General features: G+C 37.0%; 1 protein-coding gene across 1 annotated transcript in view; it reads left to right on the top strand.

Annotated features, from left to right (window-relative positions):
* LOC126095766 (elongation factor-like GTPase 1) overlaps nucleotides 1-23,204 on the top strand; it is a 591,625-nt gene that overhangs the window by 178,169 nt on the left and 390,252 nt on the right. Inside the window, exon 18 of the mRNA XM_049910570.1 lies at nucleotides 1,913-2,061. Within this exon, the coding sequence (XP_049766527.1) occupies nucleotides 1,913-2,061 (149 nt within the window). The remainder of the gene's footprint in view (nucleotides 1-1,912; nucleotides 2,062-23,204) is intronic.

Here is a 23,204-nt window from a genome sequence, read left to right as displayed (position 1 = left end):
CTTCATCTAGGTCCTCTTCCACAATATTGGCTTCAAGTACATCTCCCTTGTACAGACTCTCTATATACTCCTTCCACCCTTCTGCTTACCCTTCTTTGCTTAGGACTGGTTTGCCATCTGAGCTCTTGATATCCATACAGGTGCTTCTCTTTTCTTCAAAGGTGTCTAATTTTCCTGTAGGTGGCACCTATCTTTCCCGTAGTGATATATGCTTCTAAATCCTGACATTTATCCTTTAGCCATTCACACTTAGCCATTTTACACTTCCTGTCGATCCCATTTTTAGATGTTTTTTGCATGCCTACTTCATTTACTGGATTTTTGTATTTTCTGCTTTCATCAGTTAGATTCAATATCTCTTGTGTTACCTAAGGATTTCTACTAGCCCTCATCTTTTTATCTATTGATCCTCTGCTGCCTTCACTATTTCATCTCTCAAAGCTATCCATTCTTCTTCTGCTGTATTCCTTTCCCCTGTTCTTGTCAAATCATTCCTTAATGCTTTATCTGAAACTCTCTACAATCTCTGGTTCTTTTAATTTATCCAGGTCCCATCTCCTTCAGTTCCTACCTTTCTGCTGTTTCTTCAGTTTTGATCTACAGTTCCTAACCAATAAATTGTGGTCAGAGTCCACATCTGCTGCTGGAAATGTCTTACAACTTAAAATTTGATTTAAAAATCTCTGTCTTACTATCATGTAATCAATCTGGAACCTTCCAGTGTCTCAAGGTCTCTTCCACATATACAGCCTTCTTTGTTGATTCATGTTAGCTATGTTTAAATTATTCTCTGTGCAAAATTCTACCAGTTGGCTTCCTCTTTCATTCCTTTTGCCCAGTCCATATTCACCTACCATTTTTCCTTCTCTTCCTTTTCCTACTATCAAATTACAGTCCCCCTTGACTATTAAATCTTCATCTCTCTTAACTATCTGAATAATTTCTTTTATTTCATTGTACATTTCTTCACTCTCTTCATCATCTGCAGAGCTACTTGGCATATAAACTTATACTATTGTGGTAGGTGTAGGCTTTGTGTCTATTTTGGCTATAATAATGCATTAACTATGCTGTTATTTGTAGCATATCCATATTCCTATTTTTAATTCATTATTAAATCTACTCCTTTATTACTCCTATTTGATTTTATATTTATAACCCTTTATTCACCTGACCAGAAGTCCTGTTCTTCTGTCACCAAACTTCACTAACTCCCACTGTATCAAACTTTAACCTATCCATTTCTCTTTTTAAATTTTCTAACCTACCTGCCCAATTAAGGAATCTGACATTTTACACTCCAATCCATAGAAGCCAGTTTTGTTTCTCTTGATAACAATATCCTCTTGATAGAACAAGAGAAATTAACTGTGAAATGCTAGGAGTAGATGATATTTAAAAGCTTGAGAATGCAGTAGTGATGAAAGGGACAGCTGACAGGTCACATGCAAGGAGTAGAAGTCAGCATATTTTGGTCTCACATTGGCTTCTGTTTTCTGAAAGCATGCATTTTTGTAATCACCTGTGAATGTTTATCTAAGCAGCTATTTGATGAGTATAAACGTCATCATATACATTTGATGTAAGTTATATTTTGAAGAATATTATCCTTTAAACAAATCTAGTGCTCTCAGACAAAGAAATCTCTCACTTTTATGCAGTAAAAACTTAGTGACATGACGGGTCTCTGTTGTCTGTGAATACAACTGGAATGAGTAATAGAGTACTAAAATTGGATCATAAAACATGCTATAACACTGCTTTCCATGAAATATATAATCTGTAAGAAGTGGAGAAAACACAACTGTTTTATTGATGTAGCAGCTGCATTACATACCAGTTTTATAGATTATAAATCAATTACAAAACAGATGTTTGTGCAGTTATACTTATTGCAATTTTTTATTAATAGCTCAGATGTAACACAACCCTTTGGTCCATTTTCTGGTCAGTTAATGTCAGCAGTGAAGGAAGGCTGCAGAAAGGCATTTCAAGCCCAACCTCAGAGGCTAATGGCTGCTATGTACAAATGTTCCATACAAGCAAATGCGGAAGTGCTGGGTGAGTAGAATGAGTTTTATGTATACTGTTGCCCAACTAATCTTTAATAGGAATTTTTGGTGTAAAGCAGATATTTAATAAGTTTTCTGTTCATCTCAAAGTATTGATGACTTGTTCACATTTGGAGCTTGCAAAATTTGTTATTTACTTAATTTGTTATTCTTTTTACTGTCTGACTAGTTACTACAGCTGAACTATAATTTAGTGTTAACTCTTTGACTGCTGTAGCAGTCAAAGTGTGCTTTCCCTAAGTGCAGTTGACTGCTACAGCACTTCAGTGTCAAAGTGCCCATGGCAGCCAGCCATTGTAAAAGTTTTGAGGTATACACTTGTATATCATGTAGCTGTGATGAAATATGATGTCCATTACATCACTACTGGTACACTCTCACCATTCACTTAATACCCACCAGTTGGTGATTCAGTTTACATTACATGACTTTGTTATCATTCAGTATCAGCAATTTCAGTGGACCCACATCAAACATTAGTTTGTTGTAAATCCAACAGATGGCATTTCAGTGTATATCCTGTAACTTCAGTCAAGTCTGCATTTATGTACTTTTCTATGAAACTGTATCATTGTCACAGACTGCAGTAAAGTGTGTAAACATTTTAACTAAATATTCCTAAACAGTGCCAGTTGAAAGCCTGGAACAGTTAAAGAATTGAGAAATGGTGAACACTTCGGAAATATTCATCACTGACCAAATGACAATGTAACACCTGAGTTATTGTCACCAGATCTTACCTGTCACAGGCAGTGGGTAAAAGCCTTGTGGGAACAGGGAACAAGAATGAGTTGCAAATTAATAGAAATTAATTAAACATAAATAAATATAAATACTGCAACAACATAATATATCATCTCTCTCTCTCTATCTATCTATCTGTCTTTCTCTCTCTTACACACACACACACACACACACACACACACACACACACACATGCATTATGGAACAGTACTTTATAATAATTCCAAAGTATCAAGGTGTAATGAATAATCTAAGGTGTATATACAAAAAATGGCAATATAAAAAAACTGATTAGCAACAAACCAGTTATCAGTATTACAGTTTTTCTTACAAATTTACCACAACATTGGCTACACATATATTAGGTGTATTACATGATATGTGTGTGACCAATAATATAGTTACTAACAAGCAATACAGGCTTTAGTTTATTCATTGTAATATCTAGCAATTATAAGTTTAATATTTCAGTTCATCAAAGAACACTCGTTTGTTGTTGTGATAATAACACATATTTAGAAAACTCTGTACTAATTATTCTGATAGAAATAAGGTGATCAGTACTGGTTATAACTATTAATCACTGTAAAACTCCTAGGAATTTCCACTGACATTTGTGTACTGATGTACCATTACATCAGTTTCGCTATACTTCTCTGCTGGACTATTTGGTTAATCTCTAAATATCTTACATTGTGAATGAGGAACCTTGTGGAAATTTTCATATTGACAGAACATCCATAAAAAATGGTGTTACTACAATTATCTTCTGGACATTAACACTAGCTCCAATTTAATATTTAGGAGTCCATCACTTTCCTGCACATATTACACAGCATGTTGATTGCGAAGGTGATTGTGGTGTCCTGTATGATTATTACATTGTAACCACCAGGGCGGGTGTTGAGTTCAGCACAGCATAAAAACTGCCCAAAGAAGTCTCTCAATTTTTCCATGTCGTCCTTTCCATTAATCTTTCGACTTCATGCCAAGGGAAAGGTGTGATGTGGCGTACAAATCCTGAAATACCATTACTGCTTGTTAACATCTGTATACAAGAACCGTCATGAAACAATAATATTTTATTTTGCTAATTCCACAAAATGTTGACATGCATACATTAATTTATGTGATAATCATCATAAGTTCTAAACATTTACAGCACCTGCTCTTCTGAAATACTTGGGATTAACAGTAATGAAAAATGCCCTTCCTCTGTATTTAAGCTTCTAGGAAGATGAAATGTTGATGGCAGTGAATAAAATTTCAGGCAATAAACAATTATTAGGTCATCAGCACTCACTTTATTTCATTCTTGTCAGATACTGGCTTGTAATGCTTATGGAAGGTGGAATGGGCAAAGTAAGTCATTCTCAAATTACCAATAAACCCTTTACTAGTGGAAAGAAAAAAAAAAGTGAACAAAGTATCAGGAGGAAAACAGGGCGAAACTGCTCAGGTGACATCTGTCAATTATGTTAGTTATGTCAAGAATTGTAATGAGTTTCAATTTTGAGAATACATATACAGATTAAGACACAAAGAAATTGCAGACAGTGGCTGCAAGTGGGCACTGATTTAAATCAGTGAGGAAAGTTATGGCTTCTTGGTCAGAGCATCAGCATGGTTAGCTGGAGACCCAACTTTGAAACATCTGTAGGACTAACGCTGCTTTTGGACATAGACTGTGTTATCTCCTGCCAGAAAAATCTTAGGTGTTTACTGGAAATCAAAATCTGTTTGACTCGGCTTTTACTTTATCTCTAACGATCTGAACACTGATGGGGTATTACATCCTAAACTCCCTTCCTTACTTCTTTCAAAACACAATAGCTTCTAAATAGATTACTACATCATAATGAAAACCTTTTTTATGAAAATAGATATGGTTATAGTGAATTGGCACCAACCAAAATAATAGTTATTGAATTGGTTGGTTGGTTGGTTGGTTTGGGGAAGGAGACCAGACAGCGTGGTCATCGGTCTCATCGGATTAGGGAAGGATTGGAAAGGAAGTCGGCCATGCCCTTTCAGAGGAACCATCCCGGCATTTGCCTGGAGTGATTTAGGGAAATCACGGAAAACCTAAATCAGGATGGCTGGACGCGGGATTGAACCGTCGTCCTCCCGAATGCGAGTCCAGTGTCTAACCACTGCGCCACCCCGCTCGGTAGTTATTTAATTCAGTGCTATTAAGTTGTTCATTGGGCACCCTCAGCATTCTTTAAAGTTTAGTGATCAAAAATGAGACACAAAGATACTAGTATAGAATTATCTCATCAGAACTATCTCACAGGTAGCACTGAACAATGAACAGGCACAAATACAGCAGGAATCAGTTCTGCTGATATTTAGCAAACCTGAAGATGTTGACCAGATGGACCTCTTTAATATTTTGTCAGAATGTCTTTATAACCCAGCTACATAAATGTCAAAAATGTGATCGGTTAATAGAATGCTGGCTAATTGGCTGATGCTAGTTGTGTAGCAGTTATAGCTTACAACAATTGTGTTCTTTCCATAGTTGACTACAAACTGTCATTTAGTGAGAAGACAGTAAGTTCATGGTTCAAGTGAAGCAGAACAGCTGACATTCATAATAGAAATAATTACAAAATTCATATATTTTACACTTGTTTGCGTAACTGGTAAGGAGAGAGAGACAGAGAGAGAGAGAGAGAGAGAGAGAGAGAGAGAGAGAGAGAGCAATGAATGATTTGTGTGTGTGGGGGGGGGGGGGGGATTTAATTCAGTAATTTATTGGCAATTTAAGTTAATCATGTGGAAACCACTTCTTATCTTGACTCCAGCAATCCCAAGTGGTTGTTGAGATATATCAGTTGGTCTTGTTTTCTCAGTTACAATGTATGCACCCATTATTGGTTATTGTTGTTGAGGGCTCATGCTAGCTGTTTGTTGAGTTGTTTCAAGGATATCACTTATTTTCCTTTTGATGGCATTAGTCTGTTGTATTTATTTCAGTGTTCTTCCACTACTTATGTGATATGCTTGTTGTGGTGTATGTGACACTTATATTCTGGTAGATGTGTGTTGGTGGTGATTTTATCTCAATGATGTAGATTAAGCTGCATTTACACTATTCAGATACAGTATAACTGGTGTGCTGCTTGACACTGTCACATTTATTAAATATTTGGGCTTAACGCTGCAAAACAATATGAAATGGAATGAGCACAAGAAGCCCATAGTAGGGAAGGTGACATCAGTTTAATTGGAGGATTCTAGAGAAGTGTAGCTCATCTATAAAGGAGACCATGTATAGAACACTTGCATTACCCGTTCTTGAGTACTGCTTGAGTGTTTGGAATCCCCATCAAGTAAGATTAAAGGACAACATCAAAGCAATTCAGAGGTGTACTGATAGATTAGTTACCAGTAGGGTCGATCAGTATGCAAGTATTATTGAAATGTTCTGTGAAATCAAATGGAAATTCATGGAGGAAAGACAATATTGTTTTTCATAAAAACTACTGAGAAAGTTTAGAGTTAGAGAACCGAGATTTGTGATAAAGTGCACAATGATTTACCTGCCACCATGGTACATCCTGTATAAGGGTCATGAAGATAAGGTAAGAAAAAATAAGGCTCCTACAAAGGCATATGGATAGTCCTGTATCCCTCACATTTGTGAGTGGAACAGGAAAGGGAATGACTAGAAGTGGTTCAAGATATCCTCTGCCATGCACCCTCCTTTTAAGGAACCCAACAGATCTGTGATGTTTTTACTGCCGTGTTAGAGTGACATGCCGGCTATTTCACAGAGACTTTTTCTCAGAGTACATGCTGGTAAAAACATGCTACATCATTGTTCCGCCTCTATTCTTTCTGTGGACATTGTTTTGGATGATTTCTATATTATTACATATCTTCACACTGAGGAAAACGCAATGCTGTGTCCTATAGTAGTTCCATTCTAAGGTGGAGTTTGTGTGCTGCTATCTAAGATGTTGAGGGAAATAGTGGAATTATTCCTGCAGCTGATGTTGAGTCCCATAGTGCTCAGAGCCATTCCTGCAGCTGATGCCAAATGGAAGTTTGCTAATAGCAAGGCAGTGAGCAATTTGTGTGCTCTGATGTAGATTGAAAACTAGTTCTTCTAATGCACCTGATAAGCAGATATATTTTGTAAAGCAAGAATTGCTTCTGACCATGTAAGAAACTGTTCTGTAATCGTAATGCATGACTTGTGTCCTTCTAAATGGTAATGGACTCATGTTCATGTTTCTTATATGTGGGATCACTGAATAGTTTTCGTTTTCTCCAATCATTGGCTGAAACAAGTAGGACTATGATTTTGCCCTTGCTTCTTGTATGGCAAATATTTTGCATTTGTTTTCTCAGTTCTGCAGTAGTTCAAAGATAATCCTTGCAAATATTTTCTTCCAACAGTTTTACACACCAAAATTATCACAAATTCTGTACTGACTTTCTCTGCCTCAACTTGTGGCAGATGACATAGCCCTGTTTACATTGATTCTATGATCTCTTCTTTTGAGAGACACTTAGATGTTGCTGTTCCTGTGGTGTTCAGTCTGAAGAGTGGTTTGATGAATCTCCCCACACTACCCCATCCTGAGCAAGCTTCTTCGTCTCTGCATAACTATCACAACATATATCCATTTGAGCCCACTTACTATATTCAAGTGTTAGCCTCCCTTTATAGTTTTTACCCCCTCCTCCCACCCTTCCTCCACACACATACACATTTCCTTCCAATACAAGATTGACAATTCGTTGATGTCTCATTATCCTATCAACCTATTCCTGTGTCCAATAACTTTCTTTTTTTCGTAGATTGATTCAGTAACTGCTACTTAGTTATGTGATCTACCCATCTACTCTTGAGCAGTTTATAGTACTGAATTTCAAACGTTTCTACTCTCTTCTTGTCTGAACTGCTTATCATCCACATTTCACTTCTGTACAAGGCTGTGATCCAGATAAATATCTTCTGCAAAGACTTCCTAACCCTTAGATTGATATTAGTTGTTAATAAATTCCTCTTTTTTGGTTGTGCTTTTCTTGCTGTTGCCAGTCTGCATTTTACATTCTCTCTACTTCTGCCACTGTCAGTTATTTTACTGCTCAAATAGCAAAACTACTACTTTTAGTTTCTTATTTACTAATTCCTTTAACATTGCCTGATTAAATTTGGCTATATTCCATTATCCTTTTTTTGCTTTTGTTGATGGTGATCTTATATCCTCCTTTCAAGATGCTGTCCATTCTGTTCACCTGCTCTTCCAAGTCCTTTGTTGCGTCTGACAGAATTACAATTTCATTTGCAAATCTCAAAGTTTGTGTTTCTTCTCTCTGAACTTTAATTCCTTCTCCAAATTTTTCTTTGGTTTCATTTATTGCTTGCTCATTGTGCAGACTGAATAACATTGGGGGTAGGCCGCAACCCTGTCCCACTCCCTTCATGACCACTGCTTACTTTTCATGCCCTTAAACTGCCATCTGATTGCTGTACAAGTTGTAGATAATCTTTCATTCCCTATATTTTGTCTCTGCTGTCTTCAGGATTTTGAAGTGTGTAACCTAATCAACATTGACAAAAACTTTCCCTAAATCTACAAGTGCTATAAACATAGGTTTAGTTTTCTTCAGTCTGCCTTCTAGGATAAATTGTACGATCAGTATTGTGTCAGGTATTCAGAAATTTCTTTTGAACACAAACTGACCATTCCTAAGATTGGCTTCTATCTGTTATTTCATTCTTCTGTAAATAATTTAAGCCAGTATTTTGCAACCATGATTTATTAAACCAATGGTTTGGTAGTATTCATACTTGTCAGTGCCAGCCTTCCTTGTAATTGAAATTTTTACAGTCTTCCTGAAGTTTGAAGGGACGTTGCCTATTTCATATATCTTGCACTGCAGGTGGAGTAATGTCATCATTGCTGGCTCTCAGTAATTCTGAGGGAATGCAGTCTGTCTCAAGGAGTATGTTTTCTCTTAGGTCTTTCAGTGCTTTGTCAAATTCTTCTTGCTGTATCATATCTCCTATCTCATCTTCTCCTACTTTCTGGTCTTTTTGTAAGACATTGTCCTCAATTTTGTTTCCCATTTATAGACCCTCCATGTACTCCTCCCACCTTTACTGCTTGCACTTCTTTGCTTGGTACTAGCTTGCCATCTCAGCATGTGATATTCATGCAGTTGCTTCTCTTTTCTCCAAAGAACTCTTTAATTTTTCTGTATACGGCATCTATCCTTTCTCTAGTTATGTTTGTTCTTACAGCCTTGCATTTGTCCTCTAGAAATTCCTGTTTGGCCATTTTGCACTTGCTGTCAGTCTTATTTTTATGTCCCTTTTGCCTGCATCATTTTCTATATTTTTATATTTGCTTTTGACAAATAAATTAGATATCTCCTTTGTTATCTAGGGATCTCTACCAGACTTTGTCTCTTTACCTATATGATCTGTTGCTGCCTTCTCTCTTTCATCTCTCAAAGCTACCCATTTGTCTTCTGTTGTATTCACTTCCCTTGTATTGGTCCAACATTGACTGATGCTCCCTCTGAGACATATGGTCCCTTCAATTTATACAGGTCATACCTCAATTTCCTACCTTTATGAAATTTCTTCAGTGTCAGTCTGCAAGTCATAATCATTAAATTATGGTCAGAGTCTTCATCTGGGCCCTGGAAATGTCTTACAGTTTAAAATCTGGTTTTGAAATCTCTGCTTTGCCATTATATAATCAACCTCAAACCTTTTAGTTTCCCCAAGTCTCTTCCACGTACACAATCTTCTTCATGGCTCTTAAACCAAGTGTTAGTGATGATTAAATTATGCTCTTCACAAAATTGTACCAGGTGGCTTCTTCTTACATGCTTTTCCCTCAGTCCACCTTCTCCTACAGTGTTTTCTTCTTTTTTTCTTTCCCTATTAATGAACTTCAGTCACCCATCACAATTAACTTTTCATCTTCCTTGTTGTTGTTGTTGTGGTCTTCAGTCCTGAGACTGGTTTGATGCAGCTCTCCATGCTACTCTATCCTGTGCAAACTTCTTCATCTCCCAGTACCTACTGCAACCTACATCCTTCTGAATCTGCTTAGTGTATTCATCTCTTGGTCTCCCCCTACGATTTTTACCCTCCACGCTGCCCTCCAATGCTAAATTGGTGATCCCTTGATGCCTCAGAACATGTCCTACCAACCGATCCCTTCTTCTGGTCAAGTTGTGCCACAAACTTCTCTTCTCCCCAATCCTATTTAATACTTCCTCATTAGTTACGTGATCTACCCATCTAATCTTCAGCATTCTTCTGTAGCACCACATTTCAAAAGCTTCTATTCTCTTCTTGTCCAAACTATTTACCGTCCATGTTTCACTTCCATACATGGCTACACTCCATACAAATACTTTCAGAAATGACTTCCTGACACTTAAATCTATACTCGATGTTAACAAATTTCTCTTCTTCAGAAACGCTTTCCTTGCCGTTGCCAGTCTACATTTTATATCCTCTCTACTTCGACCATCATCAGTTATTTTGCTCCCCAAATAGCAAAACTCCTTTACTTCTTTAAGTGTCTCATTTTCTAATGTAATTCCCTCAGCATCACCTGACTTAAGTCGACTACATTCCATTATCCTTGTTTTGCTTTTGTTGATGTTCATCTTATATCCTCCTTTCAAGACACCATCCATTCCGTTCAACTGCTCTTCCAAGTCCTTTGCTGTCTCTGACAGAATTACAATGTCATCGGCGAACCTCAAAGTTTTTATTTCTTCTCCATGGATTTTAATACCTACCCCAAATTTTTCTTTTGTTCCCTTTACTGCTTGCTCAATATAGAGATTGAATAACATCGGGGAGAGGCTACAACCCTGTCTTACTCCCTTCCCAACCGCTGCTTCCCTTTCATGTCCCTCGACTCTTATAACTGCCATCTGGTTTCTGTACAAATTGTATATAGCCTTTCGCTCCCTGTATTTTACCCCTGCCACCTTTAGAATTTGAAATAGAGTATTCCAGTCAACATTGTCAAAAGCTTTCTCTAAGTCCACAAATGCTAGAAACGTAGGTTTGCCTTTCCTTAATCTTTCTTCTAAGATAAGTCGTAAGGTCAGTATTGCCTCACGTGTTCCAGTATTTCTACGGAATCCAAAATGATCTTCCCCGAGGTCGGCTTCTACTAGTTTGCAGCTGTGGCTTATTAAGCTGATTGTTCGGTAATTTTCACATCTGTCAACACCTGCTTTCTTTGGGATTGGAATTATTATATTCTTCTTTGAAGTCGGAGGGTACTTCGCCTGTCTCATACATCTTGCTCACCAGATGGTAGAGTTTTGTCAGGACTGGCTCTCCCAAGGCCGTCAGTAGTTCCAATGGAATGTTGTCTACTCCGGGGGCCTTGTTTCAACTCAGGTCTTTCAGTGCTCTGTCAAACTCTTCACGCAGTATCGTATCTCCCATTTCATCTTCATCTACATCCTCTTCCATTTCCATAATATTGTCCTCAAGTGCATCGCCCTTGTATAGACCCTCTATATACTCCTTCCACCTTTCTGCTTTCCCTTCTTTGCTTAGAACTGGGTTTCCATCTGAGCTCTTGATGTTCATACAAGTGGTTCTCTTATCTCCAAAGGTCTCTTTAATTTTCCTGTAGGCAGTATCTACCCCTAGTGAGATAAGCCTCTACATCCTTACATTTGTCCTCTAGCCATCCCTGCTTAGCCATTTTGCACTTCCTGTCGATCTCATTTTTGAGACGTTTGTATTCTTTTTTGCCTGCTTCATTTACTGCATTTTTATATTTTCTCCTTTCATCAATTAAATTCAATATTTCTTCTGTTACACAAGGATTTCTACTAGCCCTCGTCTTTTTACCTACTTGATCCTCTGCTGCCTTCACTACTTCATCCCTCAAAGCTACCCATTCTTCTTCTACTGTATTTCTTTCCCCCATTCCTGTCAATTGTTCCCTTATGCTCGCCCTGAAACTCTGTACAACCTGTGGTTCTTTCAGTTTATCCAGGTCCCATCTCCTTAAATTCCCACCTTTTTGCAGTTTCTTCAGTTTTAATCTACAGGTCATAACCAATAGATTGTGGTCAGAGTCCACATCTGCCCCTGGAAATGTCTTACAATTTAAAACCTGGTTCCTAAATCTCTGTCTTACCATTATATAATCTATCTGATACCTTTTAGTATCTCCAGGGTTCTTCCATGTATACAACCTTCTATCATGATTCTTAAACCAAGTGTTAGCTATGATTAAGTTGTGCTCTGTGCAAAATTCTACCAGGCGGCTTCCTCTTTCATTTCTTAGCCCCAATCCATACTCACCTACTATGTTTCCTTCTCTCCCATTTCCTACACTCGAATTCCAGTCACCCATGATTATTAAATTTTCATCTCCCTTCACTATCTGAATAATTTCTTTTATTTCATCATACATTTCTTCAATTTCTTCGTCATCTGCAGAGCTAGTTGGCATATAAACTTGTACTACTGTAGTAGGTGTGGGCTTCGTATCTATCTTGGCCACAATAATTCATTCACTATGCTGTTTGTAGTAGCTTACCCGCATTCCTATTTTCCTATTCATTATTAAACCTACTCATGCATTACCCCTATTTGACTTTGTGTTTATAACCCTGTAGTCACCTGACCAGAAGTCTTGTTCCTCCTGCCACTGAACTTCACTAATTCCCACTATATCTAACTTTAATGTATCCATTTCCCTTTTTAAATTTTTTAACCTACCTGCCCGATTAAGGGATCTGACATTCCACGCTCCGATCCGTAGAACGCCAGTTTTCTTTCTCCTGATAACGACATCCTCTTGAGTAGTCCCCGCCCGGAGATCCGAATGGGGGACTATTTTACCTCCGGAATATTTTACCCAAGAGGACGCCATCATCATTTAATCATACAGTAAAGCTGCATGCCCTCGGGAAAAATTACGGCCGTAGTTTCCCCTTGCTTTCAGCCGTTCGCAGTACCAGCACAGCAAGGCCGTTTTGGTTATTGTTACAAGGCCAGATCAGTCAATCATCCAGACTGTTGCCCTTGCAACTACTGAAAAGGCTGCTGCCCCTCTTCAGGAACCACACGTTTGTCTGGCCTCTCAACAGATACCCCTCCGTTGTGGTTGTACCTACGGTACGGCTATCTGTATCGCTGAGGCACGCAAGCCTCCCCACCAACGGCAAGGTCCATGGTTCATGGGGAGGTCATCTTCCTTAGCTATCTGAATAGTCTCTCTGTCATTTGTGGCACTAGTTGGCATATAAACTTGTACTACTGTTTTGGGTATTGGCTTCATGTCTATCTTTGCTCCAGTAATGTTTCAGTGTGCTATTCATAGCAGCTTACATACATTCTTATTTTCTTATTCATTAGTAGACCTACTAATGCATTACACCTATTTGATTTTGTGCTCATATCCCTATACTGATAAGACTGGAAGTTTTTTTCTTCCTACCAGCACACCTTACAAATCCTTTCAACTTCTCTATACCCCTTTCGAAATTCACTAATCTACCTACCCTTTGAGGGTATCTAACATTCTACACTCCAAGCTGTAGAATGCCAGTTTTATTTTTCTTCATGAAAACTTCCTTCCAAGTAGTCTCCATCCAGAGATCTGAATGGACAATTATTTTATCTATAGCATATTTTACCCAAAAGGATGCTATCATCATTAAGCCATGCCCTCAAGAAAAAAGTAACAATTGTAGTTACCCCTTACTTTCAGCCATTTGGAGTACAGTCACAGCAAGATCATGTTGACTGATGTTACAAGGCCAGATCAGGCAGTCATCTAGACTGTTGCCTCAGTCACTACTGAAAAGTCTGCTGCTCCTCTTCAGGAACCATAGGTTAATCTGGCTTCTCCACAGATACCCTTCTATTGTGGCTGCACTGCTGGTATGGCTATCTGTATCGTTGAGGCACATGAGCCTCCCCATCTCTGCGAGGCATTTAGGTATCACTTTTGAATTTCAGTTCCTTAGATAAAATTGCAACAGTTGCTTCATCGAGTGTGTTGATAAAAAGTTAATCTCAGTGTGTGGTCTGTCCATCTTGGGTTCATTGTTATTATTTTTGCTACTTTTCTTGAACTTTTCATTTTCAGCTGTCTGCAGTCGCTCTTACTTTATTTATTTATTGTCTTTGTTGTTACTAAATGCAAGCAGAATTGCCAGAAACATCACCATTTGAACTGAAGTTTCTGTTAACCTGAAAACCACGTGAAATACAACCTGGTGTTTGTACGTTTGCATTAAATTTTGGTGTCCACATATATTCCAAATGAAGTTATTCTGGAAGTAGTGTATCAGATTAAAAATGTTGTTTATGTTGATGAAAACTTGCAGCTGGTTGGCAACATTAAAATACCGCAACATTTTGATGAATGTCATACTCAATGTCTTCTGGTGAGATGTGAAAGATGTTCATCAGTAATAAATGCTGAATAAGTCTGCATTCACCTTAAGCTGTGTTAACATCATAATTAAATTATAAGAATTTGATCAACAACTGGTGAGACTATTTGAACTTACCTGTGGATCTTCTAAAACGCATTGGTCTACCACGGCGCCCGACTTCCTGTGCACAAGTCATCCCATATACTCTTATTCCAGGGACACTGGCATATGTGGGCTGTTCATGTGGCACAGGACCCTCTAAAATTTGAAAATTGCAGATTGATTTAGCCTCATTTCTTTATATACAACTCTTGACTTCAAATTTTTTGAATGAATAAAAATTGGTCACACTAATGAAGAATTATCTTAAATCAGCATCTTCTTTTATTTTTTGGTATAATTAACAAATTTTTCAATATTTCAACAAGTTGTAAAACAGTTTTCCATTGTCTGGTGACAGAAAATGGCAGCCTGTGTGTTGGGAATAATCACACATAAGAAAAAGCTGGGCTGTTTGTTGAACATTTGTGTTAAGATCCAGCACTGCTGTCTAATATTGTGTCACATGAAATCAGTAACAGGCCCATAATGAATATCCTGCAATGTGAATGCAATCATCGTTATTACAACTGTAACCATCTTAAATGCTACATTTTTTATTTGTTCATTTCATTCACACATTTTATTCTGTAAAACTCATCATGAATGAGAGCTTTAAGGGATATGGAACAAATCGAGTTATATATGAACAGCCAGAAACAGTCATTCACAGGTGACTTCTTTTTTGTAGTCAAACAAACCATTCCTAATGCTAATCTACCAGGTAATTAGGGGTAATATTTTTAGATTATATTTTTTAAATCATTATGAATCAGGATTTTTGTATATTAGCAGGAAAGCAACTTCTTTAAAAAAAAAATTCACTGCTTTTGCTTTTAAACAACACGGTTGTTCTTTTTGTCTACCACTTCATAAGTATTTCTGTAGCTTTTCTGATTTCAGAGGATGCTGTTTCAAAAGCTAAAATGTGTTTAATGTGAAAATTTGTGTTAACCGGAATTCACATTCATGTGTTAAATATTATACTAAATATAGGAGGAGTGACTGATAAGTTATTTCCTTTAATTCTGATGAGTATGAAAATCCCAACAGCCTTGAAGAGACTTCTGCAAGATGCTCAGTTATTGAACTGATACACTATTCTTACTACATGCTTCTGTACAGCAGATCCTCATTTAACCGTAGCTACATTTTCCTCAGGAAGTTCTGACATACAACAGTATAGAGTGAAAGTGTGCTGAGTATACTGGAAATCTGACATGTTAATAAAATCAGTGAGAGTGTAAATGCAGAAGAAACCTTGTGGCTCCATTAAATTGTCCACATGCTGGTGCCATCACTTGTTTTTTATCCATGTGGACACACAGGAATTTTGTACGTGAAGTTTCAGTGACTCAAAATTGTATCATTCTGTGCTTTTTAGCTTCTTATTGTAAATGTGTGTGTGTATTTTTTATAAACACAGGAACTGTTAACTGTGAAGAGATGTTGCCTCATATATCAATGACTAGTCAACCAAAATACAATATTCATTTGTAATATGAAAGAAGATAAGTCCTTAATTCTAGCAAGAGGTCACCATTTAATGGAGCTTAGAGTGAACAGTCAGTAATCTTCAGTTAGATAATATAATGTATTCAGTCACATAACATTGATTTTTTTAATTGTCATTCTTTAGATAAAATATGTCTTGCTACATTGGACAGCATTTAGGAAAACATTGGTTCAAATCCATGTCCGTCCATCTAAATTTATGTCATCTATATTTTTCCTAAACTGCTTAAGACAAATGGATTGTTCCTTTGAAAAAGATGTGGATGATTTCCTTCTGCATTCTGAGCTTGTGGTTCATCTCTAATGACATTGTCCTTGACTTGATGTTACACTCTAATCATCCATCCATTTTCATGTTGCTTGTTTTCAGGTAGTCTGGTATGTCCCATTATTTATTATTTTTATTTATTTAATTAAAAAAATAAATAATGGGACATACTAGAGTATCTGAAATAGGAAACTAATTTGAAAAATAGGACATTAGAAGCTTTGATGTTTTATAGTTTGTTTATATTATTGTTCAAATTATCAAATCAAAATAAATAACAAAGCCTACAGCAAAGCATTAGTTTGAGGGGAGAATGAAAATTTGTTACACCTAAGCACTTGAGTACTGAAACACAGAGTCACATACCAAGTCTTTGAAGGAACTTCGTTTTTATGCAGATTTAAAAACGTTTACTTATAAGTAATTTATATATTTCCTAACTTACTCCACAAACATTCTGGAACTTCTGTTATCAACTTATATGGCTGTGAAAACTGTATTGATTTTCTCTCTTAACCATTATCACAGCAATGGGAGTGCCGTAGTATAATTCAGACTTTCTGGTTTCAGTACAAAGAAAGTTGACAGTTGTATTGATTTTGTCTATCTATTCTCTCTGCAGAGATGTGTTGCAAGATGTCAGTATTCTACTGCACAGTGTTAATGGGATGCTGGCAAAAATCTATTTTTACATAGCTTAAAAGAAAGCAGATTGCTTTCTCTGATTGTACTTATCTGCAGACTGGCCATGTAAATGTACTAGCCATTCCTTCCAGAGAAATTAATCAAGAAATTCATTTAATGCTTAATAAATATTCACAAATGAAGTGGCAAGCAATGCTCAATTTTTATATTTTTGCATTCACTCCACAGTTAGCCTGTGATGCCCACTTCTAGCTTGTTTTGGTAATTTTTCCACCAGGTTTCCTGCTTATCCATTTTTCATGTCTTTGTATGTAAAAGGTGAAGCTTTAATTTGTCTGAAGGTCAGTCTGGGTATTTTGACATTGGCCCCTCAATATACATATTCCTTGCTGTTATTTCTTGTTAACAGTATTAGCTTATTCCCAAGAATAAGCAAATTTCATTCAGTTAATACTCAGCAGAAATCAAACCTGCATCTGGATTGGACTTCCTTAACTCTTGTGCAGAAAGGTTTGCAGTATACTGCTGCATCTATTTTCAATAAGTTACCACTCAAATAAAAAAATCTTAGCAGTAATCTACACACTTTCAAATCGAATAGGAGCACAGGAAAATGAAAGGTGGATTAACATCATCCTTTATGCTGTTGATAAGGTCTAAATGGCTAATAATATTTATGAGCTACAGTAACTGATGTATGTAATAAGAGAACACAGTATATCAGTGTGCCTAGATATCAACACCGAAATAACAAAATTCATTAATATTGGCAAGTTCAAATATCTGGATGTATGACTTCACAGAGAATGGACATCTGGCCACATAGCAAAATATCTTACTGAACAAGCTGAAAAGCTGTTCTTAAATTTGAAAAAGGACTGAAATATTTTGGTTTTTACCCTGAACTTAACCCCAAGATTACATTTGTTTGAAACTTCTTTACTGTGTGGAAGGTTGGACATTAAAAGTAAACACATCAACAAAATGGAAATTTTTGAGATGTGGATATCCCACAGAGTGCACTGGAAATGAAACAGTATTAAGTCTTTAAGAATTTCAGCAAAGGTTATTTAGAACTATGCAGTATAATTAAGAAGAGAAAGATGTCATATTTAGAACATATGATTCTACATGACAAATAAAAATTCTATCAAATTATTATTGAAGGCAGGATAGGGATTGGGAGAAAGAGTACATTTTAGCTGTGAAAATTAAGCAGTGGATGGAACTACATAATTTTCAGTCACTGATGCACACAGCAAGCAAATGGAGAATCAATGGAAATGTGATTGTAAACGTTAATCAGTGAAACTGCATTAGGCTGCTTCAACTTCATGAAGCCATGTCTTCCACATTTCAGCACACCCTGCCCTTCCTTTTGTACAACTACAGCCATTGTGCTCACTCCTCAAGATTATGACCGAAGATGCCAATTGTCTTTGTTTTGGAAGCAGAGCTGTTATCATCAAAAATCAATATATGTGGCACATTATATTCTTAGTTCAAGTACATTTTTGTAATTGTTAATCTTTTTACTGTGTATGATGAATGCATAGATTATCTTGTTGGTGTAATGTAATTGCTGCACAGAATGTTACTTACCAAGCTTAGCTGGATCAGGGCAGCGACAGACCACTAAATAATGTGATTTTCCTGTCCTCACATTCTGCAATGCTAGCAATGCCCAGTCTCTAGGTGGCCGGCAGAGACGAATCTGACGAACTGGTTCACATGTCTTTGCTAGTGTGAGTGCTTTACGCTGCAATAAATTGATATGAGAATTGCATGATACTTCTACTACATCAATAAATATTTGTCAGTTTATTGTATATAACAGGCTAGTTAACAGATTTTCTTTAGTGCTGTAATAGCAACAATGATATTGCAAAATAAATAAAATGGGTTTCCATCATCTAACAAATAGTACAAAAGATACATGTACATGTGCTTAAGAATGTGGTTCTGATAAAAACTAGTAAAACTTCCATGTTTTAGAAAAGCTTGTGTGGTTTCTAAATGATATCTTAGCATTATACTGTTGTAAGGAGTTTAAATCTATTGAAGACGAAAACCTAATTCTACTGCAAATTGTATGTGGAAAAGTGATGCTGATATTGCTGATATTTTTGCCCTGAATAGTTTTAAGACACTACATATGAGTCTAACTGAGATTAAGCATTTTAGGTTGCTGGTAGGTACTTCAACTGTAACTGTATCCATTCTGTGCCTTGTGGCATCATAGATGTTGAAACCAGACACAATGAAACTTTGTAAATCAGTGCGATTGGGTGGATGCTGATTTGCTTAGACTGAATGCATCTGCCAATTAGCTGTGTAAGCACTTTCTTCCCAAAAGCATTCAGTGCAGACCATGCTGCATACGGTGAAACTGAGTGATGATGATACACCACTGAGTAAAAGTGCCTTTTTCCTGGATAATCCTACGAGCTGCACATTAACATATTCTGTTGAACATTTTCTCAAACAAGTAATGAAAAGATGAAAATATATCAGGATGTACGGGATGCATAGGGGAAAATATCAGAATGTTTTGAAAATTTGATGGTACTCAGCATAACATAAAGATAATTCAAATGTTATGTATGGGGATGATACGAAATATTATTATACTTTTATTTTGGTTTCTAAATTTCATGAAGTCTAACTCAGTGGTCATTACAATACTGGGAAGGGTATGACACAAAAGGAAAACACAAAAGGAAAAAGTTTCCTGTGGAAGGAAGTATCATCAGTTTTCATTCACACCATGAAGAAAAATAACCAGAAAAAATTATAAAAGCAGAGAATCTGCAGCACTGCAGACAAAAATTTATGATAAACAGTAAGATATAATCAGTAAATTGCAAGTTGAAGTGATTTGTTTCACATTGCAGAAATTAAGTAGTAATTAATCAGATCAATGTTTAAGTATGCTCAGAGGTAGTGGATGTAAAATGTATTAGAAAAGGAATGAAAAGCAGAAGAGTTACTTAATTCCTTAAGAAAGAGTAGTGTTACATATAAATAAAAGTAATATAAATGTGGAATCCAAAATTTTCAGGACTGGTGCTGCCTTCTGGAAAGTAGGAGTATAGATCTTTGCACTGCTAGGTCCTGAGAGCTGCATATCTGATGAGTCAGTGTGCAGAGTGGCATTCAACTGGGAGGACATGTTGCGTTTTCACAGTGATTTCCTTAATACTCTGTGTTTGGTGTGTGGTGATTTTACGATGGGTCCACAAACAGAACAGCGCGTGAGTAACAAATTCTGTGCGAATCTCGGGAAATGTGCTACGGAGACCCTTGTAATAAATCAACATGTGTTTGGGGGCAGATCATGCATGTACGACACAGCAACAATCATCCCAGTGGAAGAGCCCGGGCTTCCAAGACCCAAAAAAGCGAGATGGGTGAAGAGCATGATCATTGTTTTCTTTGATGCCAAGGGAATTGTGCACAAAGAATTGCTCCATCCAACCAAACAGTGAATTCCGCCTACTACTGTGACTTTTGTGACAGCTCCATAAAAACGTGTGGCGACGATGGCCTGAACTTTGGCATCAAGGGAACTGGCTGCTGCATCACGACAACATGCCCTGTCACACTACCTTGCTCACCTGGAACTTTTGGCATAAAACAACATGGTGGTTGTACCCCACCCACCGTACTCGCCAGATTTGGCACCTTGCGACTTCCCGTTATTCCCAAAACTGAAATTCAAGTTGAAAGGCCATCAGTTCGACACTCTAGAGAGGATTCAAGAAGCATCAATGGCGGTGATAAACAGCTTCAAAGAACAGGATTTCCAGAAATCTTTTGACCAGTGGCAGAAGCCCTGGGACCGGTGTGTACATGTGGATGGGAACTACCTTGAGGGTGATTTTTTTTATTTTTTTATTTACGCGTCAAGTTCCGTAGGACCAAATTGAGGACCAAATTGAGGAGCAAATCTCCAAGGTCATGGAACGTGTCAGTATATGAACTTACAACATAAAAAGTAATAACAGATAAAAATAAATGTTCATGAACCTGAAAAAAGTCAGTCCATAAGTTAAGGAAATGCTATCAGCAATACAATAAGAATCAGCTTAATTTTTCAAGGAACTCCTCGACAGAATAGGAGGAGTGACCCATGAGGAAACTCTTCAGTCTCTATTTGAAAGTGCATGGATTACTGCTAAGATCTTTGAATTCAAGTGGCAGCTTATTGAAAAAGGATGCAGCAGTATACTGCACACCTTTTTGCACAAGAGTTAAGGAAGTCCGATCCAAATGCAGGTTTGATTTCTGCTGAGTATTAACTGAGTGAAAGCTGCTTATTCTTGGGAGTAAACTAATATTGGTAACAAGAAATGACAGTAAGGAATATACATATAGAGAGGCCAATGTAAAAATACCCAGACTCATGAACAGAGGTCGACAAGAGGTTTGTGAACTCACACCACTTATTGCCCGAACCACCCATTTCTGAGCCAAAAATATCCTTGTAGAATGGGAAGAGTTACCCCAAAATAAAATACCATATGACATAAGTGAATGAAAATAAGCAAAGTAGACTAATTTACGTGTTGAAGTATCACTCACTTTTGATACCATTCGAATAGTAAAAATGGCAGTATTAAGTCTTTGAACAAGATCCTGAACGTGGGCTTTCCACGACAGCTTACTATCTATCTGAACACCTAGAAATTTGAACTGTTCAGTTTCACTAATCATATGCCCGTTCTGTGAGATTAAAAGTCAGGTTTTGTTGAATTGTGTGTTAGAAACTGTAAAAACTGAGTCTTACTGTGATTTAACGTTAGTTTATTTTCTACAAGCCATGAACTGAGGTCGTGTACTGCACTATTTGAAACCGAGTCTATGTTGCACACTACATCCTATACTACCAACCTAGGGTCATCAGCAAACAGAAATATTTTAGTGTTACCCATAATACTAGAGGGCATATCATTTATATAAGTAAGGAACAGGAGTGGCCCCAACACTGATCCCTGGGGCACCCCCCACTTGACAGTACCCCACTCAGATCCCACATCACAGCCGTTATCAACATTGCCAATAATGACCTTTTGCTGCTTGTTGCTAAAGTAAGAGGTGAGCCAATTGTGAGCTACTCCCCGTATTCCATAATGGTCCAACTTCTGGAGCAATATTTTGTGATCAACACAGTCAGATGCCTTAGTTAAATCAAAAAATACGCCAGGCATTCGAAATGTTTTGTTTAGTCCATCCAGTACCTCACAGAGAAAAGAGAATATAGAATTTTCAGTTGTTAAATGACTTCTAAAGCCAAACTGTACATTTGATAGCAAATCGTGTGATATAAAATGATCAGTTAACCTTACATACACAGCCTTTTCAATAACTTTTGCAAACACTGATGGCATAGAAATAGGTCTAAAATTATCTACATTATCCCTTTCTCCCTTTTTGTAAAGCGGCTGAGTACTTTAATTGCTCAGGAAACTGACCATTCCTAAAGGAAAAATTACAAATATGGCTAAATACAGGGCTAACACGTTCAGCACAGTACTTTAATGTTCTGCTAGACACTCCATCATGATGGTGACCATTAGTCCAAAGATAAGGTTTTCAATAGATGACAGCACCAGTCCCAAAAATTTTGGATAGCACCTCACACATGTAAACAAAATTACAGATCTTCTCACAAATTTACCTAAAAAAAGTTTTGTATAATTTATATTTTTGTGTCTAATTGGTTAAAAATGCCCTCTCATCTCATTTTACATATAGTAATCTCTCGTGTTTTATAACTATAAAGTTATGCAATACATTGGCTGATCAATGAGAAACAGTAGAGCCTCATTGGAGAGGATATTTCATCACAGGCTACATATTTTACAAAGAATTTTTGCGTAAGTGCCATCTTACCTGTCCATTTTCGTCAACACTTATAAGTGGTGTTGTGTGCTGGTCATCTTCTTCAAGGCTGGCTGAGCAAGGTTCTGTTGGACATGCGCATAATGGCTGTGTCATCTTCAGGCGAACAAACACAGCATTGCATACCTACAAGCAAATTAAATTATTTCTATACAATACTTCCACAATTTTCCCCCTGTTTCAGGGGTTTAGTGTAGCATCTGCAACAAATAACAAAATAATAAATATCAGAGGTCAATGTAGACATGATCTTAAGTGTGGAACCTATAAGGCACATTCTTTGTAATGATGTAGATGCTCCTTAGAACTTCAAAATACTATGGTTGGTGCATAATTTTGATAGTCAGAGGTCTAAACAATATGGTAAAGATTCTGACAGTTTTTCCTGAAACGTTAGTACATTAGAAGTTAAAAGCTTTTATTGTAAGCATATAGAAGTCATTGTAAGCATTTCTGTAGAGACACGCCAGTATCTACATAAGCTCAGGTGAGAGCTCTTTGCTTCAGAAGCTGCATAAAACTCAAGTAAGGATTCAAAATATACC

Source organism: Schistocerca cancellata, chromosome 8 (genome assembly GCF_023864275.1).
Source record: "Schistocerca cancellata isolate TAMUIC-IGC-003103 chromosome 8, iqSchCanc2.1, whole genome shotgun sequence".
Lineage (NCBI taxonomy): Eukaryota > Metazoa > Arthropoda > Insecta > Orthoptera > Acrididae > Schistocerca > Schistocerca cancellata.
Note: the sequence above shows the minus strand (reverse complement) of the source record. Positions and strands in the feature narration are given on the sequence as shown.